At 38.7% G+C, this 20,926-nt stretch overlaps 1 protein-coding gene across 1 annotated transcript in view; it reads right to left on the minus strand.

The window, feature by feature from the left end:
• Positions 1-20,336, minus strand: part of MINDY4 (MINDY lysine 48 deubiquitinase 4) — a 68,147-nt gene extending 47,811 nt beyond the window's left edge. The window contains exons 1-7 of the mRNA XM_010224625.2: positions 20,138-20,336; positions 18,076-18,195; positions 16,831-17,039; positions 14,512-14,770; positions 13,029-13,489; positions 1,079-1,137; positions 611-720 (exon numbers count right to left, since the gene is read on the minus strand). Coding sequence (XP_010222927.2) covers positions 611-720; positions 1,079-1,137; positions 13,029-13,489; positions 14,512-14,770; positions 16,831-17,039; positions 18,076-18,195; positions 20,138-20,200 — 1,281 coding nt within the window. The 5' untranslated portion in view covers positions 20,201-20,336. The remainder of the gene's footprint in view (positions 1-610; positions 721-1,078; positions 1,138-13,028; positions 13,490-14,511; positions 14,771-16,830; positions 17,040-18,075; positions 18,196-20,137) is intronic.
• Between the last annotated feature and the right edge of the window lie 590 nt (positions 20,337-20,926).

A 20,926-nucleotide genomic window follows, 5' to 3' on the forward strand; every position in this document is an offset into this window, starting at 1 on the left:
TTTTTTGTTCTAAGCATATCCTACAAAATATTTGGAATATTTAGTACTGGGAATTCAAGGATCTTACAATAAAAAACAAAACAAAAAAAGCTAAAAAGGAAAAAAAAAGGTTTTGTGATATTAAAGCTTGTGATACTGTGAAGATAAATATTGTTATTTCTGCTGGCTGCCTGACATTAAGGTGAAAAAGTAGGATTTGACAATGGTTGCAATGGCAAGTTTTATAGGAAGAGTTAATAATAGGTTCCCTCCTTCCTCCTTGTCAACCATTCTGGTTTTGAAACCAATGTTAAAAACCTCAAAAAAAGACAAAAATGCAAAACTGACTGGAGAGAATAATAAAATAATATAAAATTTCATTAGTTGTAGCTATTATCTGTACTTCAAGTGGGCTGATGCCTTCTGGCATGCTTTTCTGGCATTTCTCAGAATTTTGGACAAACATTCCCACATCACCAATTAAACTGAATACCAAATAAGGAATATACCCAGGAAACACACACCAACACGCCCCCACAAACAGAGCACAATTCATGGCAGCTTTGGCTAACTTAGTAGAAATAACATCTTCATACATTTGTTTTCCGTTTACCATCACTGCTAGCCTTACTTTTGCAAGTGAAATATCAATTGCCTTTGATGCTACTTGAAACATGTAGAGTGTGGAAAGGTCCGGGACCTTACTAACTTCTGCAGTTGTTGCTTCATCCTCGACATCAACTGAAAGAAAAGAAATTCCATATAGTGTGTTGGATTAAAAACTTTTGCCCCTGCATCCCCCAAGCAGTCTCAGTGCCAGAGGTTCATAAAAATGACACTTAACACTTTCTTATCCTTGGTCTTTACAAACAGAAAGCGGTTTTAGACAGAAAAGAAATATAATGAGCCATCCCCTGTTTAGGTAATAACTTCTAATAACGTCTTTCCAAAGTATTACCCAAGAAGTTAATTTAAGAAGTTAGCTAGTGCAACTATTCTGAATCAACTAAGATTTACAGAAGTGACTCATACAAATTCCTTTGCAGCTACTACAAAGAACATGATGGCAAAAGCAGAACTGAAGCTTTATATAACTTACCTAGTTCTAGTACATCCTTCACCGGCTCTTCTTTGTTGCAGCTGGATGCTGAAAACTTCCTACATTAACATTAAATGAAGAATGAATGACCAAATGTGTATTTCTAATGAGAAAATACTTCTAATTTGAAAAAAACAGGAATAAATGAGGTATATTGTGTAATTTATATATACACTATATATACAGAAATAGAGATAGAGATTGTGAGACAGATATATAAAACAATATATGCAATGACTTTTACCCTTAGTTTTAAAATGTTCTATACAAAGGAGGATTTTGAGATTTTGTTTACAGAGATAAATGACGTCAGAACAAAATTTATTTCATTGTAATAAAGATGAACTTCAGAGTTCATCAGCAAAAGCAACCAGAACAGGAGAGTGCAACTGATTCAGAATTTCAGGCCTACTTCAACCCCAGTTGTATTTCATTTGTGTGATTCCAGGATAAGTCAGATCCTGTCAGCTCATACACATTGACAGATTCTATATTGCCCTGAATTTCAAGTGAGGATATTCATGTACATGTGACTGCCTCTGAGTTCAAAGGATCGGGACATAAACTGAAAGTTACATCCCTCTTGGGACCAGGATGAGCTTTTATGGGGACAGGATGAGGTTCACGTCAGTCATTGAACTATTTTATAAACAACCAAGTAATATAATTGGGAATAGGTGTCAGACTGGCTTCCTGCATTAAGGTAAATTTTGTATCAACTAATAGGTGGCTGTTGTTCTTGCATGAATGATTTAATTCCATATTAATAAATTGACAAGTTAGAAATTCTAGTTACAAATAAAAACAACTACTAAAAAAGACTAAATATTTAAAGTTGTCCGTGAAGCCAAAACATAAATACAAAGTTTTTGTTTTGTTTTTTAATATGGTTTTGTTCTTCCTACTGAAATTGTATCAAAATGAATTCAGAACCAAGGAAAAGTTTCAAATGTCCCTGAAAAAAATGTTCCTTTTATTTTTTTTTGAAAAGAGCAATACTGCATCATTGGTTACCGCCTGGGAAAAGATCCTGCACTGACTGTCCCTTCCAAAATAGTGTGGAATAATTTCCTCAGCAACATTCTTTGTACGCGTGATATTATTTTAGCAACAATTGCTGTCATATCACATACTTTCCATTAACTTAATTTCCTTTTTCAGTGTGTGAAAGATGAATAAAAACAGAACTCACACATATCATACGCAGGCCCTTGCTACTTTGAAAGTATTTTGGCACCTTTCTCACTGTCTTTGATGCTATAAAGAAAAGAAACCCTCACGGTTTACTCTATTAAAAAGTTAGAGGACTTATGCAGTCAATTACAAATGGTCACAATTCCGATGACAGAACAGAAAAGAATCCTCCATGTTACTGTAGACTCAAAATAAAAATTTGTAAGATGCTCAGTAGATTAGTTAAGAGGACTGAGAACAATTTTATACAGTGGCAGAAGCAGCACTTAGTTCTTATTGAATATAACAGTAACTTTTATTATGATAAATATTTTAATATAGTTGACTGTGATATTTTTAAAAATATACTGGGACTTCCCCTTGCTTTTTGCTAATACTGAATTTCAGCTGAGCTTTCTTTTGGTTAGTTCCTTGCTAGTATTTTTACCTCTCCTGGTTCCAGTGACACTAAATTTGCCCATAATGTACTTCAGCCAAGTGCTGATGTCACTGACTACAGTTAGACACAACCATAATCTACATTTTTGTTTTGTCTGCGATTGCAAACTATTGTCTCTTGTTTCCTAGAGAATAATGTGTTTCCTCCTAGGTCAACCCATTTGGATGCAGTATTAGAAAAACAAAGCTCTTAACAGCTGGAGCAAAACACCACGGTTACAGCTAAACCTTTCAATAGAAATAGAGGTGAAGCAATGCATAACTACCCTTTTGTATTAGCAGCAGTGTTCCTAGTATAAAACTGTTGCCTTCATGGTCCATAAAACTATTCCGGAAAGGTTTGGGTGTCCCTTAGGTCCTGTGACACATTTGATAATTTTATCTTAGATTTTAAGGTCTTAGAGACCTTAGCATCTCCAACTGCACCACACAATTATCTTCCCTGCATTAAATTCCTGATTCATTCCTGGCACCTGGAACACTTCTCCGTAGCAGTCTGTTACTCGAAAACAATTAAAGATGAAACAAAAGCTGACTTTGGTACCCCTCAAATCTAGCTCACCTGGTGTAACTTGTTGCAACACCAAGGCTTTCGGGAAAGGCTGAAGGGTTCTGGTTCTACACCCATTCCTGGAAGAACTAAACCGGGATGCAAACTGTTTTGAATTCTCAAGTCACAGGGAAATCAGTTAAGGAAAGCACTGACAACAGAGATTGATGTAGGGTGTTTTCTAGTTAAGCATTAAGGGTATTTTTGCAGGTGGAATATTTTCACAAGTTCCCTCCTTAAGTTTCTCAAAACACAGTCAGGGTTTTTATTGCAATTTCCATTTCAGCAGATGGTTGCTGTTCCAGGAAAATTTATTGAAGAACCATACAGTTAGAACACTTAGGAAGAAGGAAGTCATCTGTCACGTCAGAAAAACGGGACAGGAAGAAAATAAGCTTCATTATAAACATACTATACAGTACTTTCTCTAAATATTTAAACATTCACATCTGAGCTACATGTATAGCAAAAAAGACCAAAACACACAAAAAACAGAATTTACACAGAATAATTGAACTTACAGGGAAAGCTCTTCTCTCCACACAATAATCCACGTACATTCCACTATTTCTTATTTATACTACCATAAATAAGAAGTCAAATAAACAAAGATACTTATAAAATAAACTTTAGCCATCAGTGACTTTGAAGAGACAGTATTGGAAAAGCTTATTTTCACTGCCAGATTAAAATGCTTTTCTACTGGATGTATATATTTTTTTCTGCATAATAATTTTTAATGTGACAAGGATGCATAGAAACCAGAAAGCAATCCTCTGGTCTTATAATTTTACTGCAGATACAGAAAGAAATATCCTTGACATATTGAGCAAAATCTAGAGAATAAAGAAAAAAAAAACATTTGGACTGTGTTAGTATTTGCAAAATGGTAAACAACACCACTTTAGGCACTGTAGCTTTCCACTTCCCTGGGGGAAATTATAAGAATAAAGAAATAAAAGAAACTGTAAAAATATGAAAAGAAGGATCAAAATCAATGCTGGGCAATATACTTCTATGGACTTTGTTACTAAGATTTAATATAAGCTCTGCCATGACTGCAGGTTTGGCTGGCAAAGATAATCAAACTGATATTCTTGATTTCTTCAAACTGCCTCTGTAGTCAAGCATTGTATCTGATCCCAATGGTACAATAGAAATATGAAAAAAAAATGAATACACAGATGATTCACTGATAGATGTAAAAACAGGAAAGGAAAAACCGTCTTCAAAAGGGCCATTTCTAATGATCTGTGTATACATCTGCTTTTGTCCTCGTGAATTTTAAGGACTGTTGTGACCATTCAGATTAAAACTACATCTTGCTGGAAGAGTTTGCATTAAAAAAGAGGCAATAATGATGGATGAAGCTAGACAATGTTTTAAATTGCACATGATAAGTTGTATTCACTTGAAAAGAATGCTCCATCAGAGGCAAAAAATGCTTATTTATCTCTAGCTATAAAAAGAGACTTACTTAAAGAAATATGTAGTTCAATGCTACGCCTTGCTCCTTCAAAGACTTCTCAGTGGAACAAGCCATGCTGGAATTTTCATGGAACTCAATACTACTCATGTGAACTGACCATTACATCCAGGAATTCAAGCATTTACCAGCAAAATAACCATCTATCAAAAAAAAAAAAAAAAAAAGGCAGGTAGCTAAAATTCCAAGTAATAAGGATGTTTCCAAGACATCAGCAATGAGACTCTACATGGATCACTAAAATAGGTTCTTGGCCTTCAACACTGAGTTAATTCCCATCAGTAGAGACCAACAGGGTCCTCGCTTTTGCTTGTCTCGTACAACGCCTACTTTGACAGGTTTTTGCCTTCAACTTTACGAAAATTTATTTCTAAGGATGTGAAAAGTTCTTGGCCTTACATTTCCTGTCAGAAGCCTCAGGACTTTTAACAGTCCAAAACAATATAACCTGACAGTTTTTAGCAAAATAAATTATATCCCTGAAAGTCAACATCAAACCTTACATGGGAACAACACAAGAAATTACCCTGAACCACGGACTTGTTGTCTTAACTCATTTTGTCATTTAAAAAAAAAACAGCTGCCCATTGATGAGCACAGGTACTGCAGAGAGAACTTTTATGACCTGTTAATGCGGGGAGGATTAAACCATAGAGGAATCCAGCCCTTGTTCTACATCCAAACATCTGTTCTTTCTTGCTGCTTCCTACTGGGTTGCTCCAGATGTTTCTACAAGAACATGCTGCTAGGAAATGGTGTGAAGCCCTGGCCACAAAAGAGGATGGACGCTGCTCATTCCTGCCTCAAATCGGAGCTGAATTTGAAGCCCTTTATGTTTGTAGGCAAATTCTCAATTGACTGAATGCATTTTAGGCAATGGGCTGGATCTTCCCACTTTTCTGGCCTATAAATAATAATAATAACAAATTATACAGAAGCCATTTGCCACTTCCAGCAATTGCACGGTGCTTCTTCCTATGGAGTGCTGGAAAAATACTAAGAGGGCAAATGGCAGTGCACACAGATGTCATGTCAAAGGCTCTGATGCCATAAATCCATTGGCACAAAACAAGTGCCACAATAGTTTACGACTTTTATTTTGGGTTCTTTTTTCCGGTCCAAGGACTATGTTATGAAAGGGGTTATGCAACTCCTCATAATTGAAGGTTTCCACTACTGAGTGATTTGGCAACTGAACTCTCTCTTTTTTCTTTTTTTTCCTTTTTTTTTTTTTTTTTTTGATCTGGGCTGATTAAATCCACAGTCCCTGAAGGTAACCCCATCTTGTTGGGCAGACGTGCCTCTAATTGCCTCTGGCAAGAGCCAACCCAATGCTCATTCCCAAGGCGCGCGCTGGGCACGCTCCGGGGAGGCGGTGGTTAGTTTTCCCGGGAAGGTGCCGACTGTTCTTGCTGCTCTTCCTGCCTACAAAGCCAACACGAAGCCCTGACGAAAGCTTGGGATGACGCCACGGGCTCCTTCATGTGGCTCCAGGACAATACCTGGAGCTGCGTGAGATGACAAAGAGACGAGATGGAAGGAAGCGCGTAGAGGTAATTTACTATCAGACAGCCCCAAATCGGCATTCTTTTCCAGCCTTTTATCTGAAATGCTGCACTCTGACTAAACTCTAATTTCCTAGAAATGCCACTATTGGCCAATACATCCTCTTCCTCTTACAATGGGGAAAAAAAATTAATGCATTCTTCAGACATTGCTCATACACACTGCGTGGTACTGAGTATGCTGGCACACACTATACAGATACTGGAATCACTTGGCATTTTCTGACTAATTTTAAACAAGCTTTGTATATCATGGCCATCTGACCCCATCCCTCGTTTCACACATTATGCTATCAGGATGATAAGTATTTTTTGGCATTGCTCAATATCTCATGGAGTAAAACTTTATTACGTAGGTAAATGCCAGATGTCATTTCAGGCAAAACAGTCAGTCTCATCTGACGTACCAGTGAAGTGAGTGAACAGTCCCTATTTTAAAATATTATTCACTCTACCTAAGAAAGCTACTTTTACACCAAAATGTCCAATAGAAAAGACTGAACTCAATCTTAACTGATGGAGAAATACTTTCTATTGAATAAACTTCCTAGAACTGCTTTTCCTTTCTTTAGGAAATTCCGTTTAATTTAAACAATGCAATTGAAGTTGAAATCTCGAATAGTAAGTTTTATGAAATCAAACCTTACATTCAAATTCACCTTTACTAGGCATTGTATTTTCATGTTTTTGTGACAACATATTAAAGTGAAGGCAGCTACTTTATTCTCTTATTTCTGTTACATGTTCAGAATCACAAAGTAGCTGAGGTTGGGCAAGACCTTGGGAGTCTCTTCTTCAGCTTGGGAACGCTTCCTAATGCAGTCCCATGATACTGTTGGCTTTCTTTGCCACGACAGCAATGCTGGCTCATATTCAACTTGTTGTCCCCCCCAGGTCTTTCTCTGAAAAGCTGCTTTCCAGCCTGTCAGTCTCCAGCTTGGGCTGATTCACAGAACTCCTCTTCTACAGGTGCAGGATCTCATCTACCAAAGGTGCCCCCACATCCAACAAAGTGGCTCCTCATCATCTCCTTGATCACTTGTATCAGGAAGTTATAATCAGTGCAAAAAACCTTCTGGATTGCTCGTATCCTGCTGCATTGCTTATGTTGAAGGAGGGAATATCAAATACTGCTCTGGAATCATTCAGAAATTTATGGGTAGAATTCTCAACCTACGTTTCAATGTAACTTGTAGGCAGAAAGGATGCAGGAGAGAACTGTATGAGAGGAGTATAGACAGCTTCAGGTAATTAAGCTTGTACAACTGATTCAGGCAGACAATAAGATGATTTATCCATATTCATAAAGTGTGAATGTTGATTCTTTAAAGGATCATAACGCTTTCAAAATATTATTTTGAGATCAATTTTGAAATTATTTTGAACATCTATCTAAAAGAATATTAAGAAACTGTATATTTTTAAGAAACAATCATCATCTTGATATTCTATAGGATTTTTTTGAAGAAGATTGATATTTTTTATTTTCCATAAAAGTGATTTTTTAGGATCTTTCTGTTGTAATATATGAAAGGAAAAAGTCAGGATTATTACTGCCCCAGGAAAGAATTTTCAGCAGGAGAATACAATGAATTCACCTATACTAGTCTCCATTCAGGATAGACAAGACAAGCAAGCCCAGAAATGCAGGGCTGCTAAGTAGAAGAGGTCTCTCTCCCAGGAAATGGGGATCCTTACTGCCTTACTGAAGATTAGAATGTTTTCATAATTATGCTGGCCTACACAGGGCATTTTGGAGAAAAACACCTAGAACACTGAGGCCAGATTTTACAAGCAATGTGTCTGAAACAAAATAAGAGGGCATAAGCCTGTGATATGCTGCAATGAGACATGTATGAATGTGATTTTATAATGTCATGATGAGAATCATGTCCTGAGCAGAGGCTGACTATCTTTACACTGCAGTAGTCAGAGACGCAGTGCTACGAAGTTATAGCACTCCTTAAATACATGGAAGAAATATAAGACAAATCAATAATATCCTAACTGAAAAGCAACAGTTAAATTCTAGAGAAGGAAAGATAAAAATATAAGCAGGTAATAGTAACTTTGGACAAAAAAAAAAGTGCCTAAAGTAACATGAAAAATATCTAGAAAGTTTTTAATATAAGTGAATATGTTGCAAGGAAAAATCAGTCACCAAAACAACTTTAGCTTTGGGCTAAAAGGCAGAAAAACGTGGTGTGACTATAAGGTAAAATATCCTAAAACTAAGGACTATTAGACATTGGAGTATATTCCTGTAGGAGAGGTGTCACTTGAGTCACTTTAGGCTGGACAAAGCCCTGGAAAAAGTTTTACAGTGAATACATACATGTACATGTACACACATAACAATCTGCTGTAGAAATGAATGACCTTAAAAGTCTTTTCCATCTGCAGTTTATACAGTTCTATGAAATATGAGTAATGTTCCACTAAAGTGCTTTGTATCTATGGTAATTCACTAACACTACCCAATTTGTGTTATAATGCAAAGCACTGCTAGAAAAGGGTTTATGACCAAAATAACCAGTAATATTTTTGGAACAACTAAGGAGTGCGCACCTAGGGCAAACTGAGCTGAGAGACTGTACTGTAAGGAGGGAATTTCTGCCTCTGGAATCATTGGCACTTGTTCTCTTGCTGATGGAGGTGAAAAGCATCAGAGATACTTGGGTTTTGGTTGGAAAAGGCATCTGAAGCCAAACCATGCACTCATTGAACAGCCTCTACTGTCTGAAATTCCCATCCGCATTGGCAGACTTCTGAAGGGAAATCACTAGGTCACACTCAACTCGTAGCCAGGACTGGCGGGAAGGTGAGGGAGGAGGTGGCAGAAGCACCCAGAAGAACAGGATAAAGAATTGGGCAACTGTTCACAATGAGGGGATAGAGAGAGAATCAATTAACTTCCTTATACCTCAAACGTATCATTGATCTCTGACTTCAGACAATAGGATCTACCATCCCATCCTTCGGCTTGCTAATGCAGGAAGGAAATTTTTGCTCTTAAGCAGCAATGTTTCCATTTCTTGTAGCCTTCCTGATAATAATTCCCTTTTAATTTTTACGAAATTGCAAGACACTCTGAAACAGAAAGTTCAGACGTGTCATAATGTTGTGGTTCTTAACTACCGAAAAGGAAACTGCTGTAAAATCTGCCCATGTAGCTCCAGCTAAGGAGAGCGGCCTCCCTGCACCCAGGCAGGACGCAGCTTGCCAGCTCAGACCTACTCATTCAGCAACTATTCACCTCGGAACTGCAGGGTTTCCACATCATCACCAAATCTTACATTGGTAGAACTAAGGGCCATTGAAAATTAAGAGGGCACTTCAACTTTGGAGGCTGCATGAGCAATAAGTGCAGTATGTCTCTCTAGCTGGGACAAAAGAACTGTTTCTCAACTGTTATGAAGTGCTTTTACTTCTCTTTTCCCCAAGTTTGTTTGCTCAAGCTGTGAAGAAGGGGAAGTTTTGACCTCCTAACACCATGCAACCTTCCCCAGTAACTCATTATTCATTGTGAGTTTTCTGCAGAAGGCAATACAATGATTTCAATCTCAGGTCAGGCAAAAATTTCAACAGCTATTTCTTTTTTACAGGTCCCAAAGGTCACAAATTCCATTCCACTGTAGGCCCTCACTCTTTATTCTGTGCACAGTGATAAATACTTCCTTGCTAGAAATGGTTCATCATTAAGGAAAATACATTGGTGGTAACACAGAATCCTTCCTCATTACCAGTCAAGAATCTCCAAGGTTAAAATGCTCAGGAAGGTCTTCAATAGTTTATTACTTTTGATATAAATACACTCCTTCAAAATCATCTCTCTGAAATTCCTGTGGAATTTGCAGTGCTTTGAGACACAAAATCATAACTACAGATATAGTAACTTTTTACTTGGAAATACTCTTTGGATTATAATTATAAACAAGGGCATCAAAATGACTGAACTGATAGATGGAGTTTCTAATTCTGCATTGATAATTATGTGTCATTTTGCACTCGTTAAGATACATTTTTTTTAATGAAGGGGCAAGGAAGAATCATTAACTTCATGTAGTTTGCAGTCTGATATCAGCATTCAAACACTGGATTATAGGGGTGCATGGAGAGAGAGAAGCTTATAGTAAAAGATTCAAGAGTCAAATAATAGGAATGTTATATATAATTACTTTAGTTTATACAACAAGAAAAGGTACCAACACTCTAGCCTTGCAAGATTTAAAAAAGCCACATGGAAAATACCATAAATTAATTCACTGTTAATTATTTCAGTTCCATGATTTCTCCATTAAAATATTCCATTAAATATGAATGCCATTAAATATAAACTCCACTCCATTAAAATATAAAATCTCTCCATTTCTTGCTCTTAATTAACGTTATATATATTTGTAGTTTAAGCAGAAAATAAGAAGTGTATCCTGGCCTCTCAAGTGTTACGTCTAAGTTATTAAACACCAAAGACTTGGAATAGACATCTGAGTGCTCAGAGTGCTGAGGGAAAATAAGTTTAAAGCTCTTAGTATAATATCCTTCTTGTAACAGCTTTGTGTGCCTAGGGCTTCCAGAGACCAGCACAGTGACCATCACAAACACCTCAGCAAATGTGGTACAAGACAAACCTAGGATGAACTAAGAAATTAAATCCAAATTAATTTAGTTGCTGTTTGTTTACAGCGGAAGCTACACAAAGATTTTCTGCCACCTTTATACTGCTCTTTTCTGAGTCAATTGAAATAAAAAATATCTGTTCCATCGTGATACAAGAAAGAAAATAAATGCTTCTAATTATTTGCAACCCTTATGCATCTTTTTTTTTCCTGAGCACTCACATGCTACACTTATAAGTACTACACCGCTAAATGGAGATGAAGGAGAGAAATTATTGTTCATCCCTATCTCTAAAGCTATATGATATACTCATTAGGTAGTACTAAACGCAATTATGTCTGCAAGGGAATCCACATTAAGCCTGGAGTATATTGAACTAAATAGCAAGTGGTTTCTTACCAAAAAAAAGTCAGTATTTTATCACAATTAATGTGTCTTAATTAAAGTATCTTTAATGATGTTTTAAAAAGCCAACTGCAGTTATTACCAAACTACTCTAGGTCTAATTTAATGTTAATGCAGTAATATCAGATTATCAACAGTTACAAGGCTGATCTCTGGACGTATGTTTCCACCCCCACACACATTTCATGCCCTGGGTACGAATTATGGATGGCTGATGGAATAAGAAGCACACAGCCATGTTCATAATTTCTTTTGTCAAAATGTGTGAGTCAAAATACAAGGCGATCTGCATTTCATCAGTGTACCTTTTTAGCTAGACATTGCTGCCCACTCAGTTTTTAAGCTTTTATTCAGTGATTCAGATTGTCTTTTGAAGCAGAGCAGCAACTTTATTTTATTTTCCGGCTCATATGGTGGCAATGCAAGGCTGCACCCTGGGGATAACAACAGGACTTTTTCACATGTGGTAAAAGAGAAGGAAGAAGTAAAACAAACGGAAAGAAAAATAAGATTAGTTTGTCCTCCTTTTGTTATAGGAAACAAAACAAGAACTGCAGATGCCTATGAATGAACTAGCTGTGGTTAATCCCAGAGTTTCGCCTACATCTGAACAGTAGGATTTGCACCTATATGAGTGGAGCCAGGTAGCAATAACAAGGAAAGGGAAGAGGACCCAGATAAATACCCAATGTTAAACTGTATAAAATTAGATGCCTCAAAATGGTGAAGTGCTCTGATTAAAGGGTGGAAAAAAACTCTTAAATACTGAATGATTTCCCCAAAATTTTGCAAGATACACTGTACGGGCTTCACTTCCACACTCTGTTATTTCCACTTAGCATCAGGTATATTTGCAGTCCTGCCAATGTCAGTGAGAGTTTCCAGGAGCTTGGAGCTCAGCATGGGCTCAAGTTCACGACTGGCTTTAACTAAAATCATCTGGCAGAAATATCCCAGTTTTGCTCAGGAGACAGATTAAGGGACCTTGCTTAGCAAACAGCTCCCTCTCGCGTTCCTGCTGCAAATAGCCCAATTCCACTGAAGGAATCAAAATATTTCACTGTACTTTAGCAGTGAATAACACAACTACTACTACATTTTCCCCAGTTGCTTTTATTACGATAATTCCTGGCATGCATTAACAGGGCACAAAGTCACCTTGCACTGCTCAAACCTACAGTGTCTCCAGCAGTTCAGCAGTTGAGGCTGGTTAAACCCTGATGAAGGCCCATCCTGAAGCGGTTCAGACCCTAGCCCAAGTCACAGCCTTGCTACAAGAACAGCTAAGAGATGCTGCAATCTGGATCCTGCTGCTTTAGCTTCCCTCGAATAAACAAAACCTCACAATTCCCACTCTTCAGATCTGCAGATAATCTGGATGTCCACAAAGAAATGATCAAAACAGCTAGAAGACGGAGAAAAGTCAAAAATCCGTATTTGGAGCTTATAGAGGGAGGCCTTCAAAATCTCTTTGATTAATATGGAGCAACATAGTACTGCAAAACGTTAAAAGGATGTTAAAGTTAATAAAAGAGATACTAAAATTTAATCTCCTTTTCATTTTCTTCACCTCTTCCAGCTGCCTTTCCTGGAAAGTAACAGAAAGGGAAAACAGAAAGCAAATCTCGGTCACCCGTCGTTCTCCATCACTTTCTGGACCTTTCAGTATAACATTTTTACAGGTGTTCTTACCTGTGGCCTGACACGCGAAGCTCGTTTTTCTTGAGGGATCTTTCTCTCTTGTCTCTACCAGGCCCTGAATGCCTGTGAAGAGCATTCACTTTAAGGCTTTTTTCATTGCTGTCCACATCAAAGCTTGGAAAAGATTTTCTTTCTTCCATCTTAGTCCTTTCTCTTTCAGACAGCAGTTGGGCAAAAGAGTCTTCTGGATCTTTGGGGAAGTTTCTTAGTTTTTCACAGATTGAACTTGTGTGTGAGCTCAACGAAGTTTTTGATGACAGTTCTGTATTTCCTTTCAAGGCCCCATCACTGTGTGAAGATAAGGAACTTATGGATTGTGTTGAAGGTCCTTTGCTTTCTTGAGAATTGGTACTTGGGAGACTGAGGTCAATTTTTGCATGTTCTTCACCTTTGAATTGTCCTGTACTGCTTGTGCTAATGGATCGTTTTGAAAGCCTCCTCTTTTGCAAATCCTAGGAATTAAAACCATACATTAAATTTCAAGTATCTTCAAATGAACACCAAAAGCCATGGAAATTTCTATCACTAACTTCTGCGTTAAACAATTTGCTCATTTTTAGGAATCAGGGAGATAGTAAATTATGTTGGGATAATAAATAAGAAGAGAAATACAGTTTCACATAAAATTCAGGGACTATTAAAAAGGCTTCAAACTGTCCCATGTCTTTATAAAGTTATTTCTTTCATCCAAGAACATCAACATAATACCTCAAATAAACTTCATTTTGGGGCTGTACTCAACTTGAAGAAAATCAAGACCTATAAGATCTTTTATGAGAAAAACTCTCCATTACAGATACCTAGTCTTTATTTCCAAATGGAAGATACTTAGAAATATCCAATCAATACACTTATCTTCCACATTCCTTTCAGAATTATCCAAATTACATGCTGAAGATGTCTCAGATTCTCATTTTTACAGGAGGAATTTTACACAGTGAAAGTTTCTGCTTAAGCAGTATAAAGGAAGAAAAAAGAGGAATGAACTTTAGAGTTTTCTTAAACACTTACTGATGGAGAATTGTAAAAAGTGAAAGCACTTCATAACTGAGAGTAGTTTTTGAACCACAGACTCCTACTGATGAAACGTGAGGTCTGAGGAAATCATATATCTAGGAAAGCTTTACAAGCTAAAGGAAAAAAAGCAATTTCCTGAGGAAAATGGAAAATCCCAGCTGTCAAGAGAAATAATATCCTGAAAATGGAAAACAAATTTGTAAGGACGTTCTTTAACTAAAAATCACAGATTTGTTGAAGATAGTTTGTGTGTTCTTCCTTTGGGTTGTTTCTCCAAGAGTTTTTATTTCTAAAGTAACCAGAATCCCTGCCTTAACTTACCACGTATTTACAGACTGAAGATTAAATGGGTTAACATGCAGAATTTATTGTGATAACATTTGCAAATGACTTTATTGAAGAAGTTATATATAAAATGCATGGCCAAACTATATATTTTGGAAGGAATGGAAATCACCTCTGGCGCATTGGCTGTTGGTCCAGCCATCATTCCTCTGACGATGAGACCAGACCTGGACTTTTGTTTTTCCTTCACAGTGGCTTTCAGCTCCTCAGAACTCACTGTCGCTTTTAAGTCTTCCTGACTATCTTTTAATTTTCTGTCCCCATCGGAAAGCGAGTGGCTGTTGTGCATGGAGCCCGTGTGGCATCTTTCACTTTTGTGCTGATGTCTTCTGGCTGGCAGGACTTTATCTAGTGGATCCTCAACATCACATCTACAAGTGAGAAAAAGAAGCAAAATTTCACTCGGCAAAGCGATACTCAGTGAAAGCAAGGAAAACGGTTGTTTATTTAACTAAAACATTATTGTCAGCTGCAGAGTTCAAGAAACGTGCAGATGAGACACTTAGGGACACAGCTTAGCAGGCATGGTGGTGATGGGTATATGGTTGGACGTAATGATATGGAAGGTCTTTTTCAACCATAGTGATTCTGTGATTCTATAAAGCATGAACACATTGCTGTTATTTGGCCTTTTTCAATGCTTATAGAACATGAAATGTCTGCATAATTTTTGTTATCTACTTCCCTACATATCTGGAATTGCACAAACCAACTTTTCTAAACCTAAAGGACTATTTATCTGGATCTCTGATTCTTTCTGCAAAACACTACGTGGATTTCTTTCTCAAAAACAGCCTTTTATAAATAACGTTCTTATTAAAAAAGTTAATATATATAAAGTATAATATATAAAATTATAAAGTATATTATAAAATTATAAGGTATTATATATATATGTATATGCAGTTAACAAAACCGTTAATAAACCCTGTTGGAAACTCTCCAGGATTCGGTTTTTCCCATCAGGATCTCTCACTCTTTGCTCCTCCCCACTCCACCCCCCCCGTGGAGGATTAAAGATCATCGAGTCTCCTCAGGCGTAAAAGCAGAGCGGAGCCTTACGGCGCGCTACTTCCGGGTAGTGAGAGCCTGTCTAGCCCACCAAGCGAGCACTCTGCTGCTCCAGCCCTTTTCGCGCCTGTTCTGCCAGTGCGCATGCGCCCTGCGCGCTCGGCGGTCTGCGGCGGGGGAGGCGCCATTTTGAGGCGGGTGTTGGGTGATCCCAGTCTCCTTCTTGTGGACTCCCTTATCTTTCAGGATTTCTTCACGAGGGGCTGTGTCAGCTCCCAAAGTCCCAAAGTCTTGGCTTTCTTTCTGCATAAGGAAAGTGGTGCTGGGATTTTACAAGCTTTAGCGCTTGCAGTACACTGTGTTCAGGGAGAGGATTAAAATTAGATACTAAGTCTGTGAGAATCAAGGCTGGGAAGTTGGACTGTTGTGCTGACAGTGTCCTATAAATGCCAATTAAAAAAAAAGAACACAACTAGAACTATTATTCTACCATGAGATACCAATGAACCCAACAGAAGAACCTGGCTACACTTTTTTGAATGAGTTTCAGGATGGACCTAATGCATATTTCTTTTAGCAATAGTGTCTTAAAGATAACTTGCTTCACTTTAAATATGCAGCACATGATTATAGCAATTGAGTGCAGTTCGTTTTCCAGTAGATTATGCTTCCATTTGAATCTTTGCCGGTCAGGTATAAAAGCTCAGATCTGTGTATGCTCCAGTGACCAGATCATGTAACTGAGACTAAGTTTCGGTAAGGTCCATAAAAGAGGATTTTTGAACGGGTGGCTTGCTTAAGAGATTTAAATAATACAGCAGTTTAAGGTTTGTATTATTAGAGGAACTGGTAAAAAGTAGTGTAGCTGAAGGTATAAATGATAAACTTTTGATGCTATTTCACGGAATCACAAAATGGTTGAGGTTGGAAGGAACCTCTAGAGATCACCTAGTCCAACCCCCTGCTCCAGCAGGGACACCCAGAGCAGGGGCACAGGGTGGCATCCTGGTGGGTTTGAAGATCTCCAGAGCAGGAGACTCCACAGCCTCTCTGGGCAGCCTGTTCCAGGGCTCGGGCACCCTCACAGGAAAGAAGTTCTTCCTCACATGGAGATTAAAATTCCTGTGTTTCAACTTACACCCATTAACCCTTGTCCTGTCACTGGCCACCACGGAGAAGACTTTGGCTCCATCCTCTCTACATTCAGCCCTCAGGTACTTGAACATGTTGATCAGGTCCCTTCAGTCTTCTCTAGGCCAGGTGGGCCCAGCTCACTTAGTCTTTCCCCATATGACAGATGTTCCAGTCCCTTAATCATCTCTGTCGCTCCACACTGGACCCTTTCTAGAGGTTCTACAAAACTTGTCAGTTGGAAAAAAGATTACAACTATTGGGGAGAAAAAGAAAGCAAAGGATGTACCTGTGGTCTTCAGCTTTGCTCCCATCGGATGTAGCGGTGCTGCGATGCGCGTGTTCTTCATCTGAGCAGCTGGGTAGCTGAGCTGAGGAGCTCTTACTTTGAGGATTTGTCAAAACCGAACTTGATGTTATGGTTTTAGACGTCCGGACGTGCTCAAGGAAGTAATTAGTAACAATCTCCAGAAGTGTTTTCAGTGGATTCTCCTTTGCCTGCTCAAGAAGAAAAATAAAGCTCTTGGTGACTATTAAGACTCTTTAGTTAGTCTTGCTATACTCTGAGAGGGGATATTTCCTCTTCTACTGTACAGTGACTGAAAATCTTTTAACATTTTATAGGTATAGATACTTTTTATAGGTTTAGCTACTTGCAGGCTTATACTGGATGTGACTGTATAAAGTGTACAGGAAACTAGAAGATGTGGGGGAAGTTAAAGGTCTGAATTCTTAAATAAGCTATCGCTTAATTTTAGGGCAACAACCTTCTGCCCCCTCCATACACACACACACACACACACACACACACACCCACCCACCCCACTTTACTATTTTTTAGTAGCATGTGAGAAAATAGGTCATGTGAAGATGAGGTCCTAGGAATGTAGCTTTTTTAAATGAAAAAAATAGTGTTTGCTGCAGTAATCTAAATAGAGAGGAAGTTTTCTAAATTACATTTTCTTAATGATGTAGTAATGGATAGTGTTGTTAGGATGCTGTCTGCAAAAAAAAAAAAAAAAAAAAAAAAAACAAACAAAAAAACACATGATTCCTGAAGTCATAAGTGGCCCACACTGGTTTTAGGGATCAAATGGAAATTAATCACTGATGTCCCTGACATCAAGCAATGTGATTTGTGTTATCTTAAAGAATGAGTACATAGTAAAAGTGTAGTCCTATCCCACAGGTCTCATATAAAGTTTCAAATGGAAACAGGCATGCAGAGATGCGCTGAAATCAAATAATCTAGCCATAGCAATAACAGGTTTTAAAATTGATAACTGCTTCTTCATTTGAAGTTGTAGTTTGTAACAAGGGCTCATGCACTGCCAGTAGTTCACGAACCTCCCTGTGCTCCCAGCTCGAGGTGATGCTCCCCGTTACTCCAGCAAACGCTTGTGGCCACGAAATGCAGCGGCGCGTTCGGGCCTGAGTGTTCGCGGTCTGAGTATGTGCTGCAGCCCTGACCCGCCTGGGCTGGTTTCACAGAATGGGATTAACCACTTCTGGGGAGGAAGGTCTAATTCCTTACCTTGTTCTGCTTGTATAAGGAGTGTAAATGCAGGACATCCCGAAGTTCACTCCTGTTATTGATGCTGAGTGCGGAACGTGGAAATTCTCGGTCCATGGTAGCGATAGTTTTCTTCAAACCCTGGAAAGAAGTGTCCGATTTAGTCTTTACTAAAGACAGTGCCTTTACTAAAGACAGTGCAGCTAGCTACCAGAGCTTTTATTCTTGACTTTGTTGGACCTCTTATGAGAGTTCTGGATGTACTAAAATGCTAATATTTAATAAAAAGATGACCTGAAAAACCAACTCTACTATAATGCTACAATCTTGGATTACCACAGTGCACAAATGTTAACATAACATATTTTATGGTACTGTTATCTGTGCAGCAGAAATAAAAATTAAAAACAAGCCGTCTTATTGCTAACTTCACCTGTTTTAACACCTTTGCAAGACTCCATGGTCGATCTGTGTGAAAGCCCCTGCTAGTACCTGGGCTTGTGAATCACATAATTCCAGAAATAATGAATTTGCTTTTTTTCTATCAAAAATCCTAAATGCAGTTTTGGCTTCAGTACCTACACAGTCTAGACAGCAGATCTAAACTTGATCTCTTGGCCAATACAGAACAAATTTCAGAAGTGTCCGGAGACATTCAGGAATGTCCGGAGTTCAGGCCTGTTCGGTTAGTCTCTGGTCACAAATCAATAGCATTAGTTAGCATTACTTTTAGAAACCTGAAATGAAATTTTGCACCATCCAGTGTACTCCAGTTGTGGTCCACCTCTTCCTCACTTGGGAGCTCCAGAGACTACGAGTGTGGACTTGGCACTTGCTAGGGGAAGAGCTTGATTTCCCGGGAAATGTCCGGATCAAATTCCAAAGTTCTTCAAGCAGTGCAACGTCAGAGTGCCACCGGAGAGAGAGTGTTTAGGTACTTTCTATGAAGTGTTACTGCTACAAGAATGTATTCTGTTTTCCCCTGCAGATGTTTTGCCTGGCTCAGAGTTAGGGGTGCCTGGACAAGTTGTAGCAAGTGAAGAATGATTCAGTGTGTTGGCTTCACTGCGTATTGAAGGATTGGGACAGAGGGGAAAACGTGCAGAAACGCCAAGGGTTTTCGTGTCCCCTGTTTTGACACCATGGTGTGTGATAGCAAACAGATGCTGCAATGTATGTCTAAGTTACTGTTGTGAATTCTATCCAGTGCAACGTTCCTATCCCTTTTATGTTTTGATTCAATTTTATGTTCAAACATGTCCAGCTTTGCAATTTAATGAGCAAAAGTTTAAACATTGTTCACAAACACCGAGAATATGCACCGAGACGGGCTGCAAAACAGGCAAGAGTGGGGTTTGTGCTGCACTTAATAGCACTGTGGCATCACTGATATTAACAAGCTTACTGCTGCCACTAGTGGATTGGACTGACCAGCAGCAATATTTTCTCAGGCTTGGAAGTAAGAAATACAGTGAGGTAGAGGATTTTACCTGGAAATGTGAAAGGTGAATTTGTCCTCTGCTCCATCCCACTCTCCCTATACTTACACTGCAAAGGATTTCCTTTACAGCATTAAGCTTGTGAAATGTACAGTGGCCTCTTTCTTTCTCCTTCTTTCCTCCCCCCTGATAAATCTGCAGTTTTCTAAGCTATTAACTGAAAACCAGAAAAACACACGTTACCGTTTTCTCTAGCTCTGTTGCCTTTTGCCTTTTTTTGCTATTAGTTGGTCTGGGGAGTCACCTTGTCATCTTCTAATCCCAGGGGCAATAGCAAGATTGGTAATAAAAGGCAAAATTGGGAAATCTGCCTTTCTGGAGTTAACATTGTCTGTTGCTGGCACATCTGGGTAGGAATGGGGTTTTCTCGGAGGAAGCCGCCTTCCATATTCAGAAATAAAGAGGCATTGTGGGATGTGTAGTACCGATGCCTGCTCAAAAGGCTTAATACAGCTCAGGACTAGCTGCCCTAGTGCTGGAAGAAGTCCGACCCTCCCAATCCCGCCCCATATTCCTTAATCTTTAACATTTTTCTCATGTGTCCTTTTCATTTGCACTAGCTGGAGAAAATCAAGACAAATTACCTTTCTACTGAGAAATTCTCTCACCAGTGATGCAGCCACTTCTTCCACAAAGGAGTTATCCATTTTTTTAGCCCCAAGTGTGCTTAGGGGGCGGATTCTTTACTCCAGCTAACAAATCAGTCAAATCTGCCGACATTGCAGCTCTTCCGTGCCGCTTTTTAACCACTGCGTTCCCGAAGCAGCGGAGGGCAGGACTGCAGCAGCGCCAGGCGCAGGGAGATGTTGCTGTGGAGACCCGTGTCATCGGAAGCAGGGAGAACTCCTCCCCCTGGGAGGGAAGCAATGGAGAACTAAAACAGCCCATGACACTGCAAGGAACACCTCAGTAAATGCTTTGGAAACGTAAAAACTCTGTTAAACAGTGAAATGTAGGAATGCCGTGCTCAAACCTGCCGTAAATGATCGGTTTCTGACTTCTTTTAAGTCATCAAAAGAAATATATATACATTTGCAGTCTTCTGTGGTACTGCTAATTTTAACCTGGCATGTTTCTTCTAGTAAAATTACACATTTGTAGGAAAAAAAAAATGTTAAAGGAAAGCTTAATCTCATGCTGGTCATTTTTAAGGTGGGAACATTCATTTGAATCTGAATTCATTCATTTTAATCCGCCCTTTCAAGTTGCACCTGTATTAGGCTGCAAAGCAACATGCTAAGGGGAAGGACTGTGCAGAGCCCTATTTTCCAGCCTCATTTAGGCTGGCCAGGAGCCCTGGGTTCACCTAGTCCAAATGTGCTGCTTAAAGCAGGGGTAGGTAGAGTTCACCAAGGATGGAGAATTCACAGTCT

The sequence above is a fragment of the Tinamus guttatus genome, unplaced genomic scaffold, assembly GCF_059628265.1.
Source record: "Tinamus guttatus ecotype Peru unplaced genomic scaffold, ASM5962826v1 Tinamus_guttatus_pri_ptg000599l, whole genome shotgun sequence".
Lineage (NCBI taxonomy): Eukaryota > Metazoa > Chordata > Aves > Tinamiformes > Tinamidae > Tinamus > Tinamus guttatus.